Below are 19,226 nucleotides of genomic sequence, written 5' to 3' on the forward strand. Positions count from 1 at the left end.
ATTTGCAAGCGTTGCTCGTTAGTAAGTCTATTCATGATGAAATGTCAAAGCATACTGAGCATCTTTCTCTTTGACACCATGTCTGAAATCCCACGTGATCTGTCAAATACTAATGCATGAAAATCCTAACCTCAAAAAAATCACCCTTTATAACGTGTTTTAGGCGTCTTCACCATTAGGGTAATGTGGATAAAATATCTATACCTTATATAAAGTGGTTTAAATATCTGTACCATTTGGATAATATCTCTCTATTATACTCCTATTTGTCAAAAGAAATTCATATATCCTTTCCTTGCTCTTTATTCTTTTCCATTTCCCGTATGTAAGGATATTTGTAATACTTTTTCTTATAATTTGTGAGAAATTATTAAGCCTTTCACATATGAGCTAAGCAATTAGTTAGCTATTAAAACTTTTGGTTTGACCATTTATGCAATCATTGGGCAATTCAAAATTTAAGTTTTCAAATTTTCCCTTACATTCGTCCAAACACATAACCTTAATACAGCAATTACCTATGATTACCGTATAAATGCTAACCACAAACTGCCTGAGTTGGCATTGTAGTCCTTTAAGTACCCAACGAAACAACAACTTTGCCAAAAATGTTTTTTGACTTTCTGGCTCGCACAACAAATTTGGAAAAATATTATCTCTATGTACCCAAAATCTGTCTGCGAGTCATGGGATTTTGGCCAGCATCGCCAAGGACCCAGTTAATCAACGTGTGGAGTGTGTTTAATTTTTTGATTTTACTGATTGGAGTTTTAACTGAACTTCATGCTGGGTTCTCTTTATTGTCCACGAACTTGGAGAAAGCCTTGGATACTCTCTGCCCAGCGGGTACTTCGGCTGTAACTGTTCTCAAAATGATACTAATTTCATACTATCGCAAAGATTTCATATTGGTTTTGGAGAAAATGCATCAAATGCTTTTTGGGGATTACCGCAAAGATAACAAATATGTGTTGGCATATAAGCGTATAATAAGACACCACTCAGTGATGGCAGCTCGTGTGAATTTTACACCATTTCTTGCTGGTTTTATTACTTGTACAGCATATAATCTGAAGCCTTTGGTCTTGGCATGGATATTTTGGTCCAAGGGCAAAGAAATTGTGTGGTTGACACCCTTTAATATGACGTGAGTAAAAAAAATCGACAAAATATCATTAATTTTGTATATGACTTTATATAAGAAATTGTTTTCTAAGCGAGTTTTAAATAAAAACTAAAAGAAAAAAATTAGTTTCAAGCGTCGAATACGATCAATATTTTCTTAGAAGTGAGACTTTTCCCCTATTCCTAAATGGAATGTTCGTGGTCATATTTACAATGTACAAACGAGACTTATATACATTCCAACTAAAATGATGAGTGTAAAAAGGGTTAGGTTATTATAAAGTCTCCTAACTACAAAAATTGCAACACTTTGAATTATGAAATATATCGGCATGATTTGAGAACAACAATGAATCAAAATAAAAATTTACCAAAAAGATTCAGGGTGATTCGGGTTAATTGAAAGTCAACCTTATGGTACTTCTATGACATTTATACGAGCATCAAATGCTATAAACATAGAAAGTGATGTAGATCCAAGAAGGACCCCTCGCCCTGGACAACGGTTTCATTATATTCAAAGATGTATTTATTTCTTTAGTTTTTCATACTCTCAATATGTTACTGGAATGCAAATGGCTTTAGCCAACATTAAAAAGAAGTTGAGCATTTCTTACGGAACCAATGCATTGATATTCTGCTAGTTTCTGAGACCCACTTCACCTGGAGAAACTGCTTTAGAATAAATGGATATTCTACATATGACTCCAAAAATCCTAGTGATAGAGCCTGTTGCGATTCAGCAATCATTATACGTAACTCAATCAAACATTGTCCATTGCCCGAATACAAGATCAACCACATTCAAGCAACCTCGATCAAAATCACTTATAATACAACTGTCATATCGGCGATCTACTGTCCTCCTAGATACAAAATTGATAATGATAAATTTTTAGAATACTTCTCGACCCTGGGAACGAAATTTATTGCAGCTTGAAACTATAATACTTAACACACATTTTGGGGCTCACGCCTAATTACACCCAGAGGCAGACAACTCTACCACTCTACAACTCCACTATAACATCTTCCTAGCTGAATGCTATTTCAATATTCCAGACCTAATTGACTTTGCGGTTGTAGAAAATATAAAATCCGAAAACATGATAGTTTGTCCATCGTTAGACCTTTCATCTGATCACTCCCCAACGATCCTCATTCTACTGGTTTTTAGATGTGAAAATAAAAAGAAATACATTTGCACTCATTTAGCTGTGGAAATTCCACTTCGATCACAAGATGGAATAGACCAAACAGTCAAATTATTCGCCGACTTTTTAACTAACGCGACTACAGTAGTTTCCACGAAAGTCCTGCTACAACAAAGCTCCTCACCAATGCAATCAACTAGTATCAACAACCTTATCATAGAGAAAAGGAACCTCAGAAAAGCATGGCAAATATATCGATCTCCGAATTTGGAAAGAAGTCTTAGAAGAAGTCAGAAAAAACTAAACGTCGCATTAAAAGAAGCTGAAGAACTCGAACTCAAATATTACTTACGTAGCAAATGACTTCAATCTCTGCAAAGCCACAAAAAACATGCGTAGACCTATTACTCAACAATCTTCATTACGTGCGGAATCTGGCACCTGGGCAAAGAGTGAAGCAGAAAAAGTAAGCGCTTTTGCAAATTACCTTGAAAAAGTTTTCTTACCTAATGATACTCCAAATAGTTTCGTTCTTCCAAACCTTCAAACTACAGCTTTTGAATCGTTTGCAGTAAATATAGTCAACAATGCATAGCGTTTGACGCTAAATGAAATCGTATTATCTATAAAAGATTTGAAGTACAAGAAATCGCCAGGTGGCGCTGGTATTAACGCAAAAATGATAAAAGAACTCCCGCAATCAGCTGTTAGAATATTATTGTATTATTCATCTTCAACGGCATATAACGTCTGGGATATTTTCCCTTATCTTGGAAACGAGCTGAAATAATTATGATCCAGAAACCCGGTCGGGATCCTAAACAAACAAAGTCCTATAGACCCCTAAGTCTCCTATCAATTTTATCAAAATTTTTTTCAAAAAAAAATTACTGACAAAAATAAAACCTGAACAACAACATAATACCCGATCACCAGTTCGGTTTTTGAGAGAACCATAACAGTTCAAATGCACCGTATAACAACTTCTATAAGAAAAGCATATGAGAAAAAACAGTTCTGTTCAGCGTTGGTCAAAGACATCTCCCAAGCATTCGACAAAGTGTTGCATGTAGGTCTAATCTACAAAGTACTTAGATTGTTGCCAGCTAATACCCATAAGTTGTTGGCGAGTTATCTTTCAAAAAGGTCATTTGAGCTGAAATTCAGGGACACTGTCTCACGTATCGAAAATATTAACTCCGGCGCTCCACAAGAAAGCATATTGGGTCCTATGTTATACATATTATTGGGTTGCCCAAAAAGTAATTGCGGATTTTTCAGTTCGGCCAAATGAAGTTGATGATGACCAAATTAAAGCATTAATCGAATTGGATCGTCATGTAACTGAGCGTGAGATAGGAGAGAAGTTAAATATACCAAAATCAACCGTTCATTATCACATAAAAAGTCTTGGACTGGTGAAAAAGCTTGATATTTGGGTACCACATGTATTGAAAGAAATTCAAAAAAACAAACCGAATCAACGCTTGTGATATGCACCTTAAACGCAATGAATTCGATCCGTTTTTAAAACGAATCATAACTGGAGATGAAAAATGGATTGTTTACAACAACGTTAGTCGAAAACGATCATGGTCCAAGCATGGTGAGCCAGCTCAAACCACTTCAAAGGCTGATATCCACCAAAAGAAGATTATGCTGTCTGTTTGGTGGGATTGGAAGGGTGTGGTATATTTTGAGCTGCTTCCAAGGAACCAAACGATTAATTCGGATGTTTACTGTCAACAATTGGACAAATTGAATACAGCCATCAAGTAGAAGCGACCAGAATTGGTCAATCGAAAAGGTGTCATATTCCACCAGGACAACGCTAGACCGCACACATCTTTGGTCACTCGCCAAAAACTGAGTGAGCTTGGCTGGGAACTTTTGATGCATCCACCATATAGCCCTGACCTTGCACCATCAGACTACCATTTATTTCAATCTTTGCAGAACTCCTTAAATGGTAAAACTTTCGGCAATGATGAGGCTATAAAATCGCACTTGGTTCAATTTTTTGCAGATACTAAATTTGCCAGGAAGATGGCAAAAGGTTATCGAACAAAATGGCAATTATATATTTGATTAAAGTTCATTCTAAGTTTTATTAAAAATGCATTTACTTTCTTTTAAAAAATCCGCAATTACTTTTTGGGCAATCCAATATATACTGCAGACATACCTACTACTAACACAACGGTCAGGTCGACTTTTGCAGATGATACTGATTGTATGATCATTCATCATAATCCGTCCAAACACGTCCGAGTTACCAACACACGTCCGTGAGCTAAAAAATGGCTCCAGAAATGGAAAATCGTAGTGAACGCTAGTAAGTGCACCCATGTAAATTTTACTCTTAATGGAGAATCTTGCCCCCAATAGAGATATTCAACTCTACGATACCCCAAAAAGTTAAAGTAAAGTTTCTGGGAATGCATTTAGATAGACGCCTAACTTTGACTGATCATATAAATGCAAAGTTAATCCAAATAACGCTTAAAGCAAGCCAACTTCATTGGCTCACCATTCAAATCTTCAACTTGAATATAAGTTTTGCTATACATTGGGTTGCCCAAAAAGTAATTGCGGATTTTTTAAAAGAAAGTAAATGCATTTTTAATGAAACTTAGAATGAACTTTAATCAAATATACTTTTTTACACTTTTTTTCTAAAGCAAGCTAAAAGTAACAGGTGATAACTGACAGAAGAAAGAATGCAATTACAGAGTCACAAGCTGTGAAAAAATTTGTCAACGCCGACTATATGAAAAATCCGCAATTACTTTTTGGGCAACCCAATAAAAACATAAATAAACTTTGTAAATTTTTCATAAAAAAAAATATTTTTTCCAAAATTTCTCTTAGGTTTTTTTTGAAATTTTATGTTTTTTTGAAACTCAAAAATTTGAAATTATATATCTAATTTTGTTTTATTTCAGCATGCCACCCGTATTTGTTCATGGATTATTGTATCCCCTAGGCTATCTCTTCACAGCCTACACCGGTTATGTGACCATTTTCATGTTTGGCGGTTGTGATGCCTTGTATTTTGAATATTGTGCCCATATTGCGGCCCTTTTGAAAATGCTACAAGTGGATGTTAAATTGCTGTTTGCCAAATTCAATGAAAAATTATCCTTAAATGCCGAGGATTCCTTGTATATGGAACAACAATTGAAGTTGATAATTCGTCGTCATAATGCCATCATAGAGATGACGAATTTCTTTCGCCAACGTTATGCCATAATAACTTTGGCCCATTTTGTATCGGCCAGCATGGTGATTGGGGCGAGTATATTTGAAATGATGACGGTGAGTTTATGCGTTGGTAACTTCGTTTCTAAAATGTTCCGTTTAGTGGAGTTGGTAGCTAGTTCGGTAGCTAGTTCGGTTGGTAGCTAGTTTGGTCAAATCCCCAAAAGATTGACCAAATTCCACATGATTCTAACCCAATCCATATTAGGTTAGCTTGAAAAGAGTTTTCGAATATTAATGCGCCCCATGCTACTATGGACATACGCCTAAGCCAGTGATCGGCTTATTGTACGCTCTAAATACTAAAAATTTACATCGAAAAAGAAAATCTAAGTCAGGAGTTCCTTACAATTTACAAAATCCCTAATGTTTTCCACACCAAGCCCTTAAGTGGGTTCATGTGTCCGGGTATTGTGACCCCATCTAAGACACGGTGTCTGTAAGCCACGAAAGCCGGTCAATGATTTAGGAAATACTACAACGTCTTATAATCTTGCCGCAATGATTTTGCATAAGTGGACGTGATACATAGGACGTTCCGTTATGATACCGAAAGCTATGCTGACCTCCTTCTTACTTCCTTTCAGCAATAGCCTCGAAAAATTCACGATACGGATCTCCCCCAGAGAGTTTTCCTCGTCTTGCTGACCGTTTCGCTGTTCCCAGTGTTACATGTGCGTTCGCCGCCTACACATTTAATCCCGGCTGCGTCGAGTTAAATACCTCTAAAATATTGGTCTAATCACGCTCCTGTAGAGGACTAAGTGGACTATTCTCCGTTTCAGGCCCCATTTCAGGCTCCATTTCGAGCCCTGTCTCATCACTGTTGCATCTGACGTTGACAACTCTGGGGGAAAACACAAAATTTAAATTTTTAATGACAAATAACGCAGGTCCTTGATATCGATATCGTTCTTTCCGGAAACTTTGTTCCTGGTCGTCCATGGCTCCTTAATTTATAATAATTATAATAATTAAGGCAATATGAATCTTGCCCTTGCTGATTTTCTCCATCAGAGCTTGTGTAGCTGCCTCGCTCCGATTCAGGTTTACCTGGATGACCTCAAACATTGTTTCTCCAGCAAAAATTAGCTTCTTGGGAGTGAGTGATGATCTCATCATCTGCTCCCTGTTCTTTAGGTAGCATAGAGTTTCCTGTCACGGCACTGCCTGATGTTTCAATATGGGGATCTTTGCCTATCCTGGTCTTCCAAATCTTGAGAAAGTCGGTAATGGTTCCATCGGATTCCTGTTCCTTAGGCTATCTTGAGTCTCTGGTCCCTGCACTCCCTAATGTTTCAATATTAGGATCCTTGCTTATTCTAGTCTTCCAAAGCTTGATTAAATGGGTTTCTTGGAAGCAGGTGATGGTCTCATCGTCAGCTCCCTGTTCTTTGGGCTGCATTGAGTTTCCTGTCACTGCACTGCCTTACTGTTCAATATCAGCATCTTAGCATATCTTAGTCTATCGAATCTTGAAAAACTCTATGATGTTGAGTCTCTGGTCCCTGCACTGCCTAATGTTTCAATATTAGGATCTTTGCTTATTCTAGTCTTCCAAAGCTTGATTAAAGGATTTCTTGGGAGCAGGTGATGGTCTCATCGTCAGCTCCCTGTTTTTTAGGCTGCATTGAGTTTCCTGTCACTGCGCTGCCTTACTGTTGAATATCAGCATCTTAGCATATCTTAGTCTTCTGAATCTTGAAAAGCTCGATGATGTCCGCTTCCTGTTCTTAAGGCTGCATTGATTTTCCTGCCACTTTAGTGGCTTTTGTCTCAATATGAGGATCTTTGCCTTTCCGAGTCTTCCCAAACTTGATAAAACAGCATTGGTCCCGTAGTAGTCTTAGCCAAATTTTCCACGGAGATTTAATTAAGGCCCATCACTAAGTGAGAGTTTCTTCCTCCTTCACCTTCCTGTGGAAGACCTCCCATTTCTCCGCGACTAAACCTTGGTTTTGCTTCTTTAAGACATCCATCATGCTTTCCAACACGAATTTGCCACTCTCACTCTTTGTTGAAGCCATGTTCAACAGCAGCTGAAGTCCCCCTGACTCATATCAATAAAAATTAACCTCATCGATTGATTTAATTTTTTATCGATCTCTGAATTTTTAGCTTTTACACCCTCCACCATAGGATGGGGGTATACTAATTTCGTCATTCTCTTTGTAACACTTCGAAATATGAGTCTAAGACCGCATAAAGTAATTTTAAGTCGATCTAGCCATGTCCGTCCGTCTGTCTGTCGAAAGCACGCTTACTTTCGAAGGAGTAAAGCTAGGCGCATGAAATTTTGCACAAATATATCTTATTAATGAAGGTAGGTTGGTATTGTAAATGGGCCATATCGGTCCATGTTTTGATATAGCTGCCATATAAACCGATCTTGGGTCTTGACTTCTTGAGCCTCTAGAGTGCGCAATTCTTATCCGATTGGGATGAAATTTTGCACGCCGTGTTTTGTTATGATATCCAACAACTGTGCCAAGTATGGTTCAAATCGGTTAATAACCTGATATAGCTGCTATATAAACCGATCTTGGGTCTTGACTTCTTGAGCCTCTAGAGTGCGCAATTCTTATTCGATTGGGATGAAATTTTGCACGCCGTGTTTTGTTATGATATCCAACAACTGTGCCAAGTATGGTTCAAATCGGTTTATAACCTGATATAGCTGCCATATAAACCGATCTTGGGTCTTGACTTCTTGAGCCTCTAGAGTGCGCAATTCTCATCCGATTGGAATGAAATTTTGCACGACGTGTTTTGTTATGATATCCAACAACTTTGCCAAGTATGGTTCAAATCGGTTTATAACCTGATATAGCTGCCATATAAACCGATCTGGGTTCTTGACTTCTTGAGCCTCTAGAGTGCGCAATTCTTATCCGATTGGAATGAAATTTTGCACGACGTGTTTTGTTACGATATCCAACAACTGTGCCAAGTATGGTTCAAATCGGTCCATAACCTTATTCAGCTGTCATATAAACCGATCTTGGGTCTTGACTTCTTGAGCCTCTAGAGGGCGCAATTCTTATCCAATTTGAATGAATTTTGGCACGTAGTATTTTGTTATGATATCCAACAACTGTGCCAAATATGGTTCAAATCGCTTCATAACCTGATATAGCTGTCATATAAACAGATCTGGGGACTTGACTTCTTGAGCTTCTAGAGGGCTCAATTTCTATCCGATTTGGCTGAAATTTCGCAAGACGTTTTTTATTGTTACTTTCAACAACTATGTCAAATAAAGTACAAGTCGGTTCATAACCTGATATAGCTGCCATATAAACCGATCTGGGATCTTGACTTCTTGACCCTCTAGAGGTCGCAATTATTATCCGATTTGCCTGAAATTTTGGACGACGGATTATCTCATGACCATTAACATACGTGTTTATTATGGTCTGAATGGGTCTATAGGCCGATACAGCTCCCATATAAATCGATCTCCCTATTTTACTTCTTGAGCCCACAAAGGGCGCAATTCTTATTCGAATTGGCTGACATTTTACACAGGTCTCCAACATATAATTTAATTGTGGTCCAAACCGGACCATATCTTGATATCGCTCTAATAGCAGAGCAAATCTTTTCTTATATCCTTTTTTTTGCCTAAGAAGAGATGACGGGAAAAGAACTCGACAAATGTGATCCATGGTGGAGAGTATATAAGACTCGGCCCGGCCGAACTTAGCACGCTTTTACTTGTTCGTTTTTGTTTATCCCTTCTAATGTTCTTTTTTTTAGTATTCTGGCTTTGGTCGTTTCATCTATTTGGGCTATACTGTGGCTGCTCTCTCCCAATTGGCTGTATACTGCTATGGCGGTACCTTGGTGGCTGAAAATGTAGGTGATTTTTTAACAAATTCGATTTTGTTCTTTTGTTTTCCAACTATTTTTCAGAGTGTCCATTTATCCACCGTCATTTTCAAGTGTAATTGGTTTATATGTAGTCCTAGATAGCGTCGCATCATTCTCATCATCATGATACGTTCACAAAGGGCTTTGACGATGTCAGTGCCATTCTTTTCGCCCTCGATGACCACATTTGCTTCGGTAGATTTTAACAGAGCGCGTCCCTGGTTCTTTTGTCGTCTCACTTTAAATGTTTATTTTACAGATTTTGCAAACCTCGGGATCCATCATTGCCTTGGCCTCATCGTTTCAGGGCCAGACGTCTGCAACATCTCAAAATTATTAAATATTCCAAGCTTGTCATTTAACCAAAAATATCCATGCACTACACGATGTAGATCTATTTGCACAACTTTTAGAAGTACACCCTTGGCTAGTGAAAGGTGAAGAGCTTTATAGGTAAGCCTGATACTGCACTTGAAATTATGACTAAAGTGCACTGATAGCCATTGATGGAAAAATAAAAACTTTTTCGCTTAAAGACAAAAATTTTCTCTATAGTTACAAAAAATTTATATTTAAAACATTACATTTTCCCATGTTCAATGCAACCTTTTTGACTTTGGTGACACTAATTATCCATTTTTGGTTAGGCAGTGATATAATCTCAAATATTGGGTTGCCCAAAAAGTAATTGCGGATTTTTCATATGGTCGGCGTTTACAAAATTTTTCAGCGGCTTGTGACTCTGTAATTGCATTCTTTCTTCTGTCAGTTATCAGCTGTTACTTTTAGCTTGCTTTAGAAAAAAAGTGTAAATTTGATTAAATTTCATTATAAGTTTTATTAAAAATGCATTTATTTTCTTTTAAAAAATCCGCAATTACTTTTTGGGCAACCCAATATAATCAAACCAATTAGCCCATATACCCATCAGAGTGTTCAAAAAAACAAAAAGTATTTGTTTTGAAACGCATACCCTCCATTTTTTTCCTTTTGATCCCAATTAACAAAATATGCCGCACAGTGGGATAGACCGAAAAAAGTAGTAAAAATATGTGCCGTGTAAGAAAGAACGGGCAGAGATATGTCTTTCAAATTTGAAATGGTTAGAGCTGTGTTAGCAAGATTATGTGTAAAATTTCAAGGCCCTAGATTGTCCGGGCGCCTTTTGGCAAGGGCCCAAAAATTGGTCACCTCCGTATTTCGAAAATTTGTAGGGGCTGCCAAATCTTCTTTTGTGGTCCGATTTCCAAATTTCTTTTTGCAGGATAGTGCTTGCAATTCCCTACAAAAAAAAGTAAAAGCGTGCTAAAGTTCGGTCGAACCGAATCTTATATACCCTCCACCAATAAATCGCAGTTGTCGACTTCTTTTCCCGGCATCTCTTTTTAGGCAAACAAATGATAAAAGAAAAGAAGTGCTATGATATTGGAGCTATAACATCAAGTTATGGTCCGATTCGGACCATAATTAAACTGAATGTTAGAGACCATAGTAGAAGTCATTGTGTAAAATGTCAGCCAATTCAAATAAACTTAGGGCCTCAATAAGTAAAATAGGGAGATCCGTTTATATGGCAGCTGTATCAGTCTTTAGACCGATTCCATATTTGACACGTATGTTGAAGGTCATGGGAGAAGTCGTTGTGCAAAATTTCTGCCAAATCGTATGAGAATTGCGCTTTCTAGAGGCTCAAGAAGTCAAGATCCCAGATCGGTTAATATGGCTAACTGCCACTGTATGTATGGACCGATTTGAACCATATTGCAAATCGGATAAGAATTGCGCCCTCTAGAGGCTCAAGAAGTTAAGATCCCACATAGGTTTAGATGGCAGCCATATCTTGGCACAGTTGTTGGAAGTCATCACAAATCACTTCATGCCCAATTTCAGCCAAATCCGATAAGAATTGCGCATTATAGTGGCTCAAGAAGTCAAGATCCCACATAGGTTTATATGGCAGCTATATCAGGTTATAGACCGATTTGTACCATACTTAACACAGTTGTTGGAAGTCATCACAAATCACTTCACGCAAAATTTCAACCTAATCAGATAAGAATTGCGCCCTCTAGTGGCTCAAGAAGTCAAGACGCCAGATCGGTTTATATGTCAGCTATATCGGGTTATGGACCGATTTGAATAATACTTAGAACAATTGTTGTCATAACAAAATACTTGATGCAAAATCAGATGAGAATTGCGCTTTCTAGAAACTCAAAAAGTCAAGACCCAAAATCGGTTTCTATGGCAGCTATATTAAAACATGGACCGATATGGCCCATTCACAATCCCAACGACTACCTTTACTCCATCGAAATTTATTGTGCTTTCGGCAGACGCACGGACGAACGGACATGACCAGATCGACTTGAAATGACATGACGATCATGAATATACAATATATACGTTATGGGGTCTTAGACGAATATGTCGAGGTGTTACAAACGGAATGGTAAAATGAATATACCCCCATCCTTCTTGATCGTCGTAAAAATCTAAGACGATCTACCAATGTCCGACCGTCTGTCTGTTGTAAGAGTCTTTAAAAATAGAGATATTGGGCTGAAACTTTGCACAGATTCTTTTTTTGTCCATAAGCAGGCTAATTTCGGAGATGGGCTATAACGGACTATCTTTTGATATAGCCCCCTTATAGACCGATCTGCCGATTTGAGGTCTTGGACCCATAAAAACCCCTTTTTTATCCGATTTTGCTGAAATTTGGAACAGTGAGTTGTGTTAGACCCTTTAACATTATTCCTCAATTTGGCCCAGATCGGTCCAGTTTTGCATATAGCTGCTATATAGACCGATCTCTCGATTTAAGGTTTTGGGCGCATAAAAGGCGCATTTATTGTCCTATGTCGCCTAAATTTTGAACAGTGAGTTAAGTTAGATCCCTCGACATGTTTTTGCAATATGACCCAGATCGGTTCAGATTTGGATATAGCTGTCATATATGCCGATCTCTCGATTTAAGGTTTTGGGCCCATAAAAGGCGCATTCACTGTCCGATTTTGCTGAAATTTGGGACAGTGAGTTGTGTTAGACCCTTCAACATTCTTCTTCAATTTGGCTCAGATCGGGCCAATTTTGGATATAGCTGGCATATAGACCGATCTCACGATTTAGGGTTTTGGGTCCATAAAAGGCGCATTTATTATCCTATGTCGCCGAAATTTTTGACAGTTAGTTAAGATAGGCCCCTCGACATGTTTTTGCAATATGGCCCAGATCGGTTCAGATTTGGATATAGCTGCCATATGAACCGATCTCTCGATTTAAGGTTTTGGGCACATAAAAGGCGCATTTATTGTCCTATGTCGCCGAAATTTGGGAGAGTAAGTTAAGTTAGGCCCCTCGACAAGTTTTTACAATATGGCCCAGATCGGACTAGATTTGGATATAGCTGCCATGTAGACCTATCTCTCGATTTAAGGTTTTGGGCCCATTAAAAGCGCATTTATTGTCCTATGTCGCCGAAATTTGGAACAGGGAATTAAGTTAGGCCCCTCGACATGTTTTTGCAATATGGCCCAGATCGGTTCAGATTTGGATATAGCTGCCATATAGACCGATCTCCAGGTTTAAAGTCTTGGCCCCATAAAAGGCACAATTATAATCCGATTTCGCTGAAATTTGACACAATGGCTTATGTTAGGCTTTTCGACGTCCGTGTCGTATATGGCTCAGATCGGTCTATATTTGGATATGGCTACCAAAAGGACCAATATTTTGTTCTACAAAATTGAACAATGAATTGTACTTATTAGACCACTCAATGCCTGTGTAGAATTTGGTCCATAAATGGGGCATAACCGGATTATGACGAAAGTTGGTTTACATATATACCCGAGCTGGTGGGTATCCAAAATTCGGCCCGGCCGAACTTAAAGTCTTTTTGTTTGTTTCTATTTGCAGCATTCTAGAATATATTTTATTTTGCAGAAATACAATTTTATGGTGAAATTTGTATTTTTTGGAGTGCCTTAATCTACAATGAAATGTGATTGAATTAAATAAATCGATATGGTTACAACGGCAGCCATCATGCCAAACCAGGTTCTGCGATTCATGCTCACAAAATTGGAATTAAATGAAATCAATTGGCGGCAGCGCAAATACAGCGAAAAGTCTTCACACTGTAAATAAAATGAAGAGATGGAATGTAGACAGACAGACCGAGAGGTGGAAAGACAGAAAATGTTTTGACAAACAGTGTGGTGTATTGTAATAGGCATAGATCCTTTACTTACTTCTCGACTCAGCTTTTGCAGGGCAGGATTCGCCATATTCAAATCCCTTATGTTCAGCTCCAGCTCGCCGAAGGTGTTTTTGGTAAGCTCACACAAATAATCGGTAACAAAAAAATCCAATATTTTTGGCACATAATTGGCAACGTCGTAGAGCAATACATTAAACAAGCCGTAATATCGGGTTTGCACTATTGTAGCATAAAAGTGAGTTCCACATGAGATGAGATTGACTAGCCGTTTTAAGAAAAGCTGCCAATTGCCCATTGCCTCAAGGTCCAGATTATTTCCAAACACCAGCGATATTCCATATTTTCCTCTATGCCTTCAGAGACATTTGTAAGGTTTTGAGTCAATTGCCGAATATGTTTATCGAGGTAATAGAAAAGACGGCATATTTTTGCAATCACTTCAAAATATTGGAGCAACCAAAAACTCGACAAGGACATTATATTCACATAGATTATGAGGAGCAGCAGCCACCCTTCAAATAATGGAAAATCCCAAAAGCCTATGATCAGATGCATGAAGACCACAAGAAAATATTTGAAATAACGGAGTGGTCTTAGGGCTGCTTCGACATTTTTGCAGGGAACTATTCTAGAGCGGCATTGCAGTTCCAGACTTTGTAGGCTCTTTTTGAGGTTGACAAATTGGGTGTCGCAAAATAGGGTTTGAATGGAAGCAAAAATGGGGGGTAGAATAACGTATAAAAATTTGCTCAACATTGCAAACATCATCACATGGTTTAGGTCGTATTTAATAATAGTAACTAAAAGAATTTTATTCGCGTTAATTATCCACACAAATCCTATAAGGTTGACTGTCAGTATGAGTAGACGTGAAATGGTATTCCGTTTAAATTCTGCATTGCGATAGTCATACCAATACGAAGTCAGTCCTACAAATACCGGATAAAGTTGGATGATTTGTTTGCAGTGGTTTTTTACAGTTCTTAATTGATGCCACATGATGGGCTCTTTACCGCGTACAACTAAAAACTAACACTTGAAGACTTCTAATGAAGCATAATTCATAATACTTATGGTATGTATGAGCCTGTCAAGGACATGTCTATCTTTCATAGAGTTATAAAGGGTGATTTTTTTGAGGTTAGGATTTTCATGCATTAGTATTTGACAGATCACGTGGGATTTCAGACATGGTGTCAAAGAGAAAGATGCTCAGTATGCTTTGACATTTCATCATGAATAGACTTACTAACGAGCAACGCATGCAAATCATTGAATTTTATTACCAAAATCAGTGTTCGGTTCGAAATGTGTTCAAATTTTGACAAATTTTGTTCTGCGATGAGGCTCATTTCTGGTTGAATGGCTACGTAAATAAGCAAAATTGCCGCATTTGGAGTGAAGAGCAACCAGAAGCCGTTCAAGAACTGCCCATGCATCCCGAAAAATGCACTTTTGGTGTGGTTTGTACGCTGGTGGAATCATTGGACCGTATTTTTTCAAAGATGCTGTTGGACGCAACGTTACGGTGAATGAACACATTTCGAACCGAACACTGATTTTGGTAATAAAATTCAATGATTTGCAAGCGTTGCTCGTTAGTAAGTCTATTCATGATGAAATGTCAAAGCATACTGAGCATCTTTCTCTTTGACACCATGTCTGAAATCCCACGTAATCTGTCAAATACTAATGCATGAAAATCCTAACCTCAAAAAAATCACCCTTTAGTAATGGTGCACGTGTTTGAACATATTTATGCTACCACACACATTGGAATAACATTTTCTATTACCGATAAAAGCCCCCTCCCCCTTTTACAACATAAAGGCTAATTAAAACATTCGAAAGACTCCCGAAACGTCAACGTCTTCCAAATGGGTTTAATGCAAGCATGCCTACCAATTCTATTAGCTGTTACAGTTCAAAGGTGCTAAGAGCTTAATGGAATTGCCTTTAAACCCCTGCTCCTGTAAGGTTATTAAAATTTTTTCCGCATATGTTTGGCATTTGATATAATTTAACCCAAAGGGTTTTCCAATGGGGACTTGATAACTTGTAATCGCACTCTTACACCAATCATCGATTTGCCAATGTCTGGAAAAATTTAAACTCAAAATTTTTATCATGGAAAAGTACACCAACGAGCAATGTTTTATTTTTTTATACCCACTACCATAGGAGGGGGTATACTAATTTCCTCATTCCATTTGTAACACCATGAAATATACGTCTAAGACCCCATAAAGTATATATTCTTGATCGTCATGACATGATAAGTCGATCTAGCCATGTCCGTCCGTCCGTCTGTCCGTCCATCTGTCCTTCCGTCCGTCCATCTGTCGAAAGTACGATAACTTTCGAAGAAGTAAAGCTAGACAATTGAAATTTTGCACAAATACTTCTTATCAATGGAGGCCACCGTAGAGCAGAGGTTAGCATGTTCGCCTATGACGCTGAAAGCCTGGGTTCGAATCCTGGCGAGACCATCAGAAAAAATTTTCAGCGGTGGTTTTCCCCTCCTAATGCTGGCAACATTTGTGAGGTACTATGCCATGTAGAAACTTCTCTCCAAAGAGGTGTCGCACTACGGCATCCCGTTCGGATTCGGCTATAAAACGGAGGCCCCTTATCATTGAGCTTAAACTTGAATCGGACTGCACTCATTGATATGTGAGAAGTTTGCCCCTGTTCCTTAGTGGAATCTTCATGGGCATAATTTGCAATTTTACTTCAATGTAGGTCGGTTGGGATTGTAAATTGGCCATATCGGTTCATGTTTTGATAAAGTTGCCATATAAACCGATCTTGGGTCTTGACTTCTTTGGCGCAATTCTTATCCGACTTGGCTGAAGTTTTACACGTAGGGCTTTGGTACTACTCCTAAAAACTGCGCCAAGTGTGGTTCAAATAATCGCTCTATAAGCTGATATAGCTCCCATACAAAGCGATTTGGGATCTTGACTTCTTGAACTTCTAGAGGGTGCAATTCTTATCCGATATGGCTGAAATGAAATGGCATGACGTGTTTTATAACAACTTTCAATAACGATGCAAATATGGTTCAAATTGGTTCATAAACTGATATAACCGCAATTTTTAGCCGATTTAGCTAAAATTTTGCATATAGTGTTCTGTTATAACTTCCAACAACTGTGTCAAGTACGGTCCAAATCGGTCTATAACCTGATATACCTCCCATATAAACTGAACTCCGGATTTGACTTCTTGAGTCATTACAAGCCGCATTTTTCGTCTGATTTGGCAGAAATTTTCCTTACGGTGTCTTGTTACTACTTCCAACAAACGGGAACAAGTACGGTTCAAATCGGTGTATAACCTGATATAGCTGCCATATAAACCGATCTCCCGATTTGACTTCTTGAGTCCTTACAAGTCGCATTTTTTGTCCGATTTGGCAGAAATTTTCCTTATTGTGGCAAGTACGGTCCAAATCGGTGTATAACCTGATATAGCTGCCATATAAACCGATCTCCCGATTTGACTTCTTGAGTCTTTACAAGCCGCATTTTTTGTCCGATATGGCAGAAATTTTTCTTACGGTGTCTTGTTACGACTTCCAACAACTGTGCCAAGTACGATCTAAATCGGTCTATAACCTCATATAACTCCCATATAAACCGATCTCCCGATTTGACTTCTTGAGCCCTTACAAGCTGCAATTGTTGTCAGATTTGGCTGAAATATTGCATGTGGTGTTCTGTTATGACTTGCAACAACTGCACTAAGCAAAGTCCAAATTGGTCTATAAATCGTTGTCCCGATTTGACTTCTTGAGTCTTTACAAGCAACATTTTCGGCTGAAAAAAATGCACATAGTGTTCTGTTATGACTTCCAACATCTGTACCAAATACGGTTCAAACTGGTCTATAACCTGATGTAGCTCCCATGTAAACATGTCCCTCGAATATCCATGTTCGGTTCCTAGAAGCTTTAATTTTTGCTGGTTTCACCGAAGTTTGGTATGAGGAATAAAATTATGCCCATTAGCTAAATTGATTTTGTATACATTTTTAGCAGAATCCATGGGGGTGGGTTCCCAAGAGTTGGCCCGGCCGAGCTTAGCACCCATTTACTTGTTCATTTTTATTTATTACCTAGGATTTGCACTCCTCTTCTGTAAATGTATGGCCCATATTGTTATTATCGAGTTACATGTCCGTTTGGTAGGAATTGAAGGAGGGGCGAGGGCTAGATACTGCTTTGGATCGTTCAGTGGCAGGGTATTCCCTCCCACAACCCCCTTGAGATATTGAAATATTAAGTGCATTATTTTCATCACATGATCATTTTAAACTATCTGAATATTGCAAGTAAATCTAAGTCTATAAGAACATTGAAATAAATTGATTTTTTTACCTTAAAGGATATGTGATGAGTCTGTGAGCAAAAATACTTCACCCTCTTTCCTTTACTTGTTTAAACTCTCCGATAACTATTTCATTCATTAAGTGCAAATTGTGGCCACACAATTAATTACTTTGACTCCTTTTACTTAAATTTTTAAATAAATGCGTTGCCAAAGTTGTATTTAACCGTTGCCATTTATTTAAACCGCCAACGTAATTGTTCATAGCCACAGCTTAAGCAACAGACTGACCTTCATGCCAAAGAACACCAAGTAGGGCAACACACATCACACCACCACATACCCGCACCCCAACAGCGACCTCTTTTACCATACTCTTTCTCTCGCACATACCAGTCACCTCACAAACTCTTCCCACTAAACTCCCATCAAGGGCTTTGCATTCACAAACAACTCATGCTTAAGTAAAGAGCAACCAAAATTTGCTGTGCTTCTGCTTCTTTATCCTTTATTGAAAATAATTCTTCAATTTCATGGCTTTTCTTTAGGTAAAATTAATTTTCATATATATTTTGCACATCTCTGGAAAAATATCTTTCGATTTATGGCAATTTCATCAAAATCCATTCAGACGTTTGTCCGTAATATGTAACACAAACTCGCCTTGATAAAACCCATCTACTGCATATGACCTGTGGCTAAAAAATTGTTTGTCTTGTGCGCGCTTGCAAAACATATACAAACAACAACAACAACAAATGCAAATGCCTCGCACGCCAAAGCCGAGCCTTAAGAAATTGGCTGACCTACATGCCAAGCACATCACACCCCCACAACACCCTCACCTAAATAGTGAAACTCTTTCTCACACACATCTACCAGTTGCTTCTCTTACTCTCACTTATCTTATGCTCCCACAATATGGCATTGCATTGCCAAGCAGGGCCACGCACATTAAACCCCCACAACACCCTCACTTAAATAGTGAAACTCTTTCTCACACACATCAATCAGTTGCTTCTCTTACTCTCATTTATCTTATGCTCCCACAATATGGCATTGCATTGCCAAGCAGGGCCACGCACATTAAACCCCCACAACACCCTCACTTAAATAGTGAAACTCTTTCTCACACACATCTACCAGTTGCTTCTCTTACTCTCACTTATCTCGTGCTTCCATAATATGCCATTGTATTGGCAAGTAGGGCAACGCACATCACACCTCCACAACACCCTCACCAAAATAGCGATACTC

At 38.3% G+C, this 19,226-nt stretch overlaps 1 protein-coding gene across 1 annotated transcript; it reads left to right on the top strand.

Moving 5' to 3' along the window:
- Positions 1–608: 608 nt before the first annotated feature.
- LOC106082532 (odorant receptor 10a) lies at positions 609–9,905 on the top strand. The gene is made up of 5 exons (XM_059370065.1): positions 609–1,147; positions 5,225–5,597; positions 9,300–9,398; positions 9,456–9,608; positions 9,673–9,905. Exons 1-4 carry the CDS (start codon positions 609–611, stop codon positions 9,513–9,515), a joined length of 1,071 nt encoding a protein of 356 aa, XP_059226048.1. The 3' UTR covers positions 9,516–9,608; positions 9,673–9,905.
- The last annotated feature ends 9,321 nt before the right edge of the window (positions 9,906–19,226 follow it).

Source organism: Stomoxys calcitrans, chromosome 5 (assembly GCF_963082655.1).
Source record: "Stomoxys calcitrans chromosome 5, idStoCalc2.1, whole genome shotgun sequence".
NCBI classification, from domain to species: domain Eukaryota; kingdom Metazoa; phylum Arthropoda; class Insecta; order Diptera; family Muscidae; genus Stomoxys; species Stomoxys calcitrans.

Bases quoted from the DNA above. Each gene is read 5' to 3' on its own strand.
- LOC106082532 (XM_059370065.1), top strand. From the start codon at position 609: ATGTTTTTTGACTTTCTGGCTCGCACAACAAATTTGGAAAAATATTAT. The intron at 1,148-5,224 runs GTGAGTAAAAAA...GTTTTATTTCAG, and splicing joins TTGACACCCTTTAATATGAC to CATGCCACCCGTATTTGTTC. The intron at 5,598-9,299 runs GTGAGTTTATGC...TCTTTTTTTTAG, and splicing joins GTATATTTGAAATGATGACG to TATTCTGGCTTTGGTCGTTT.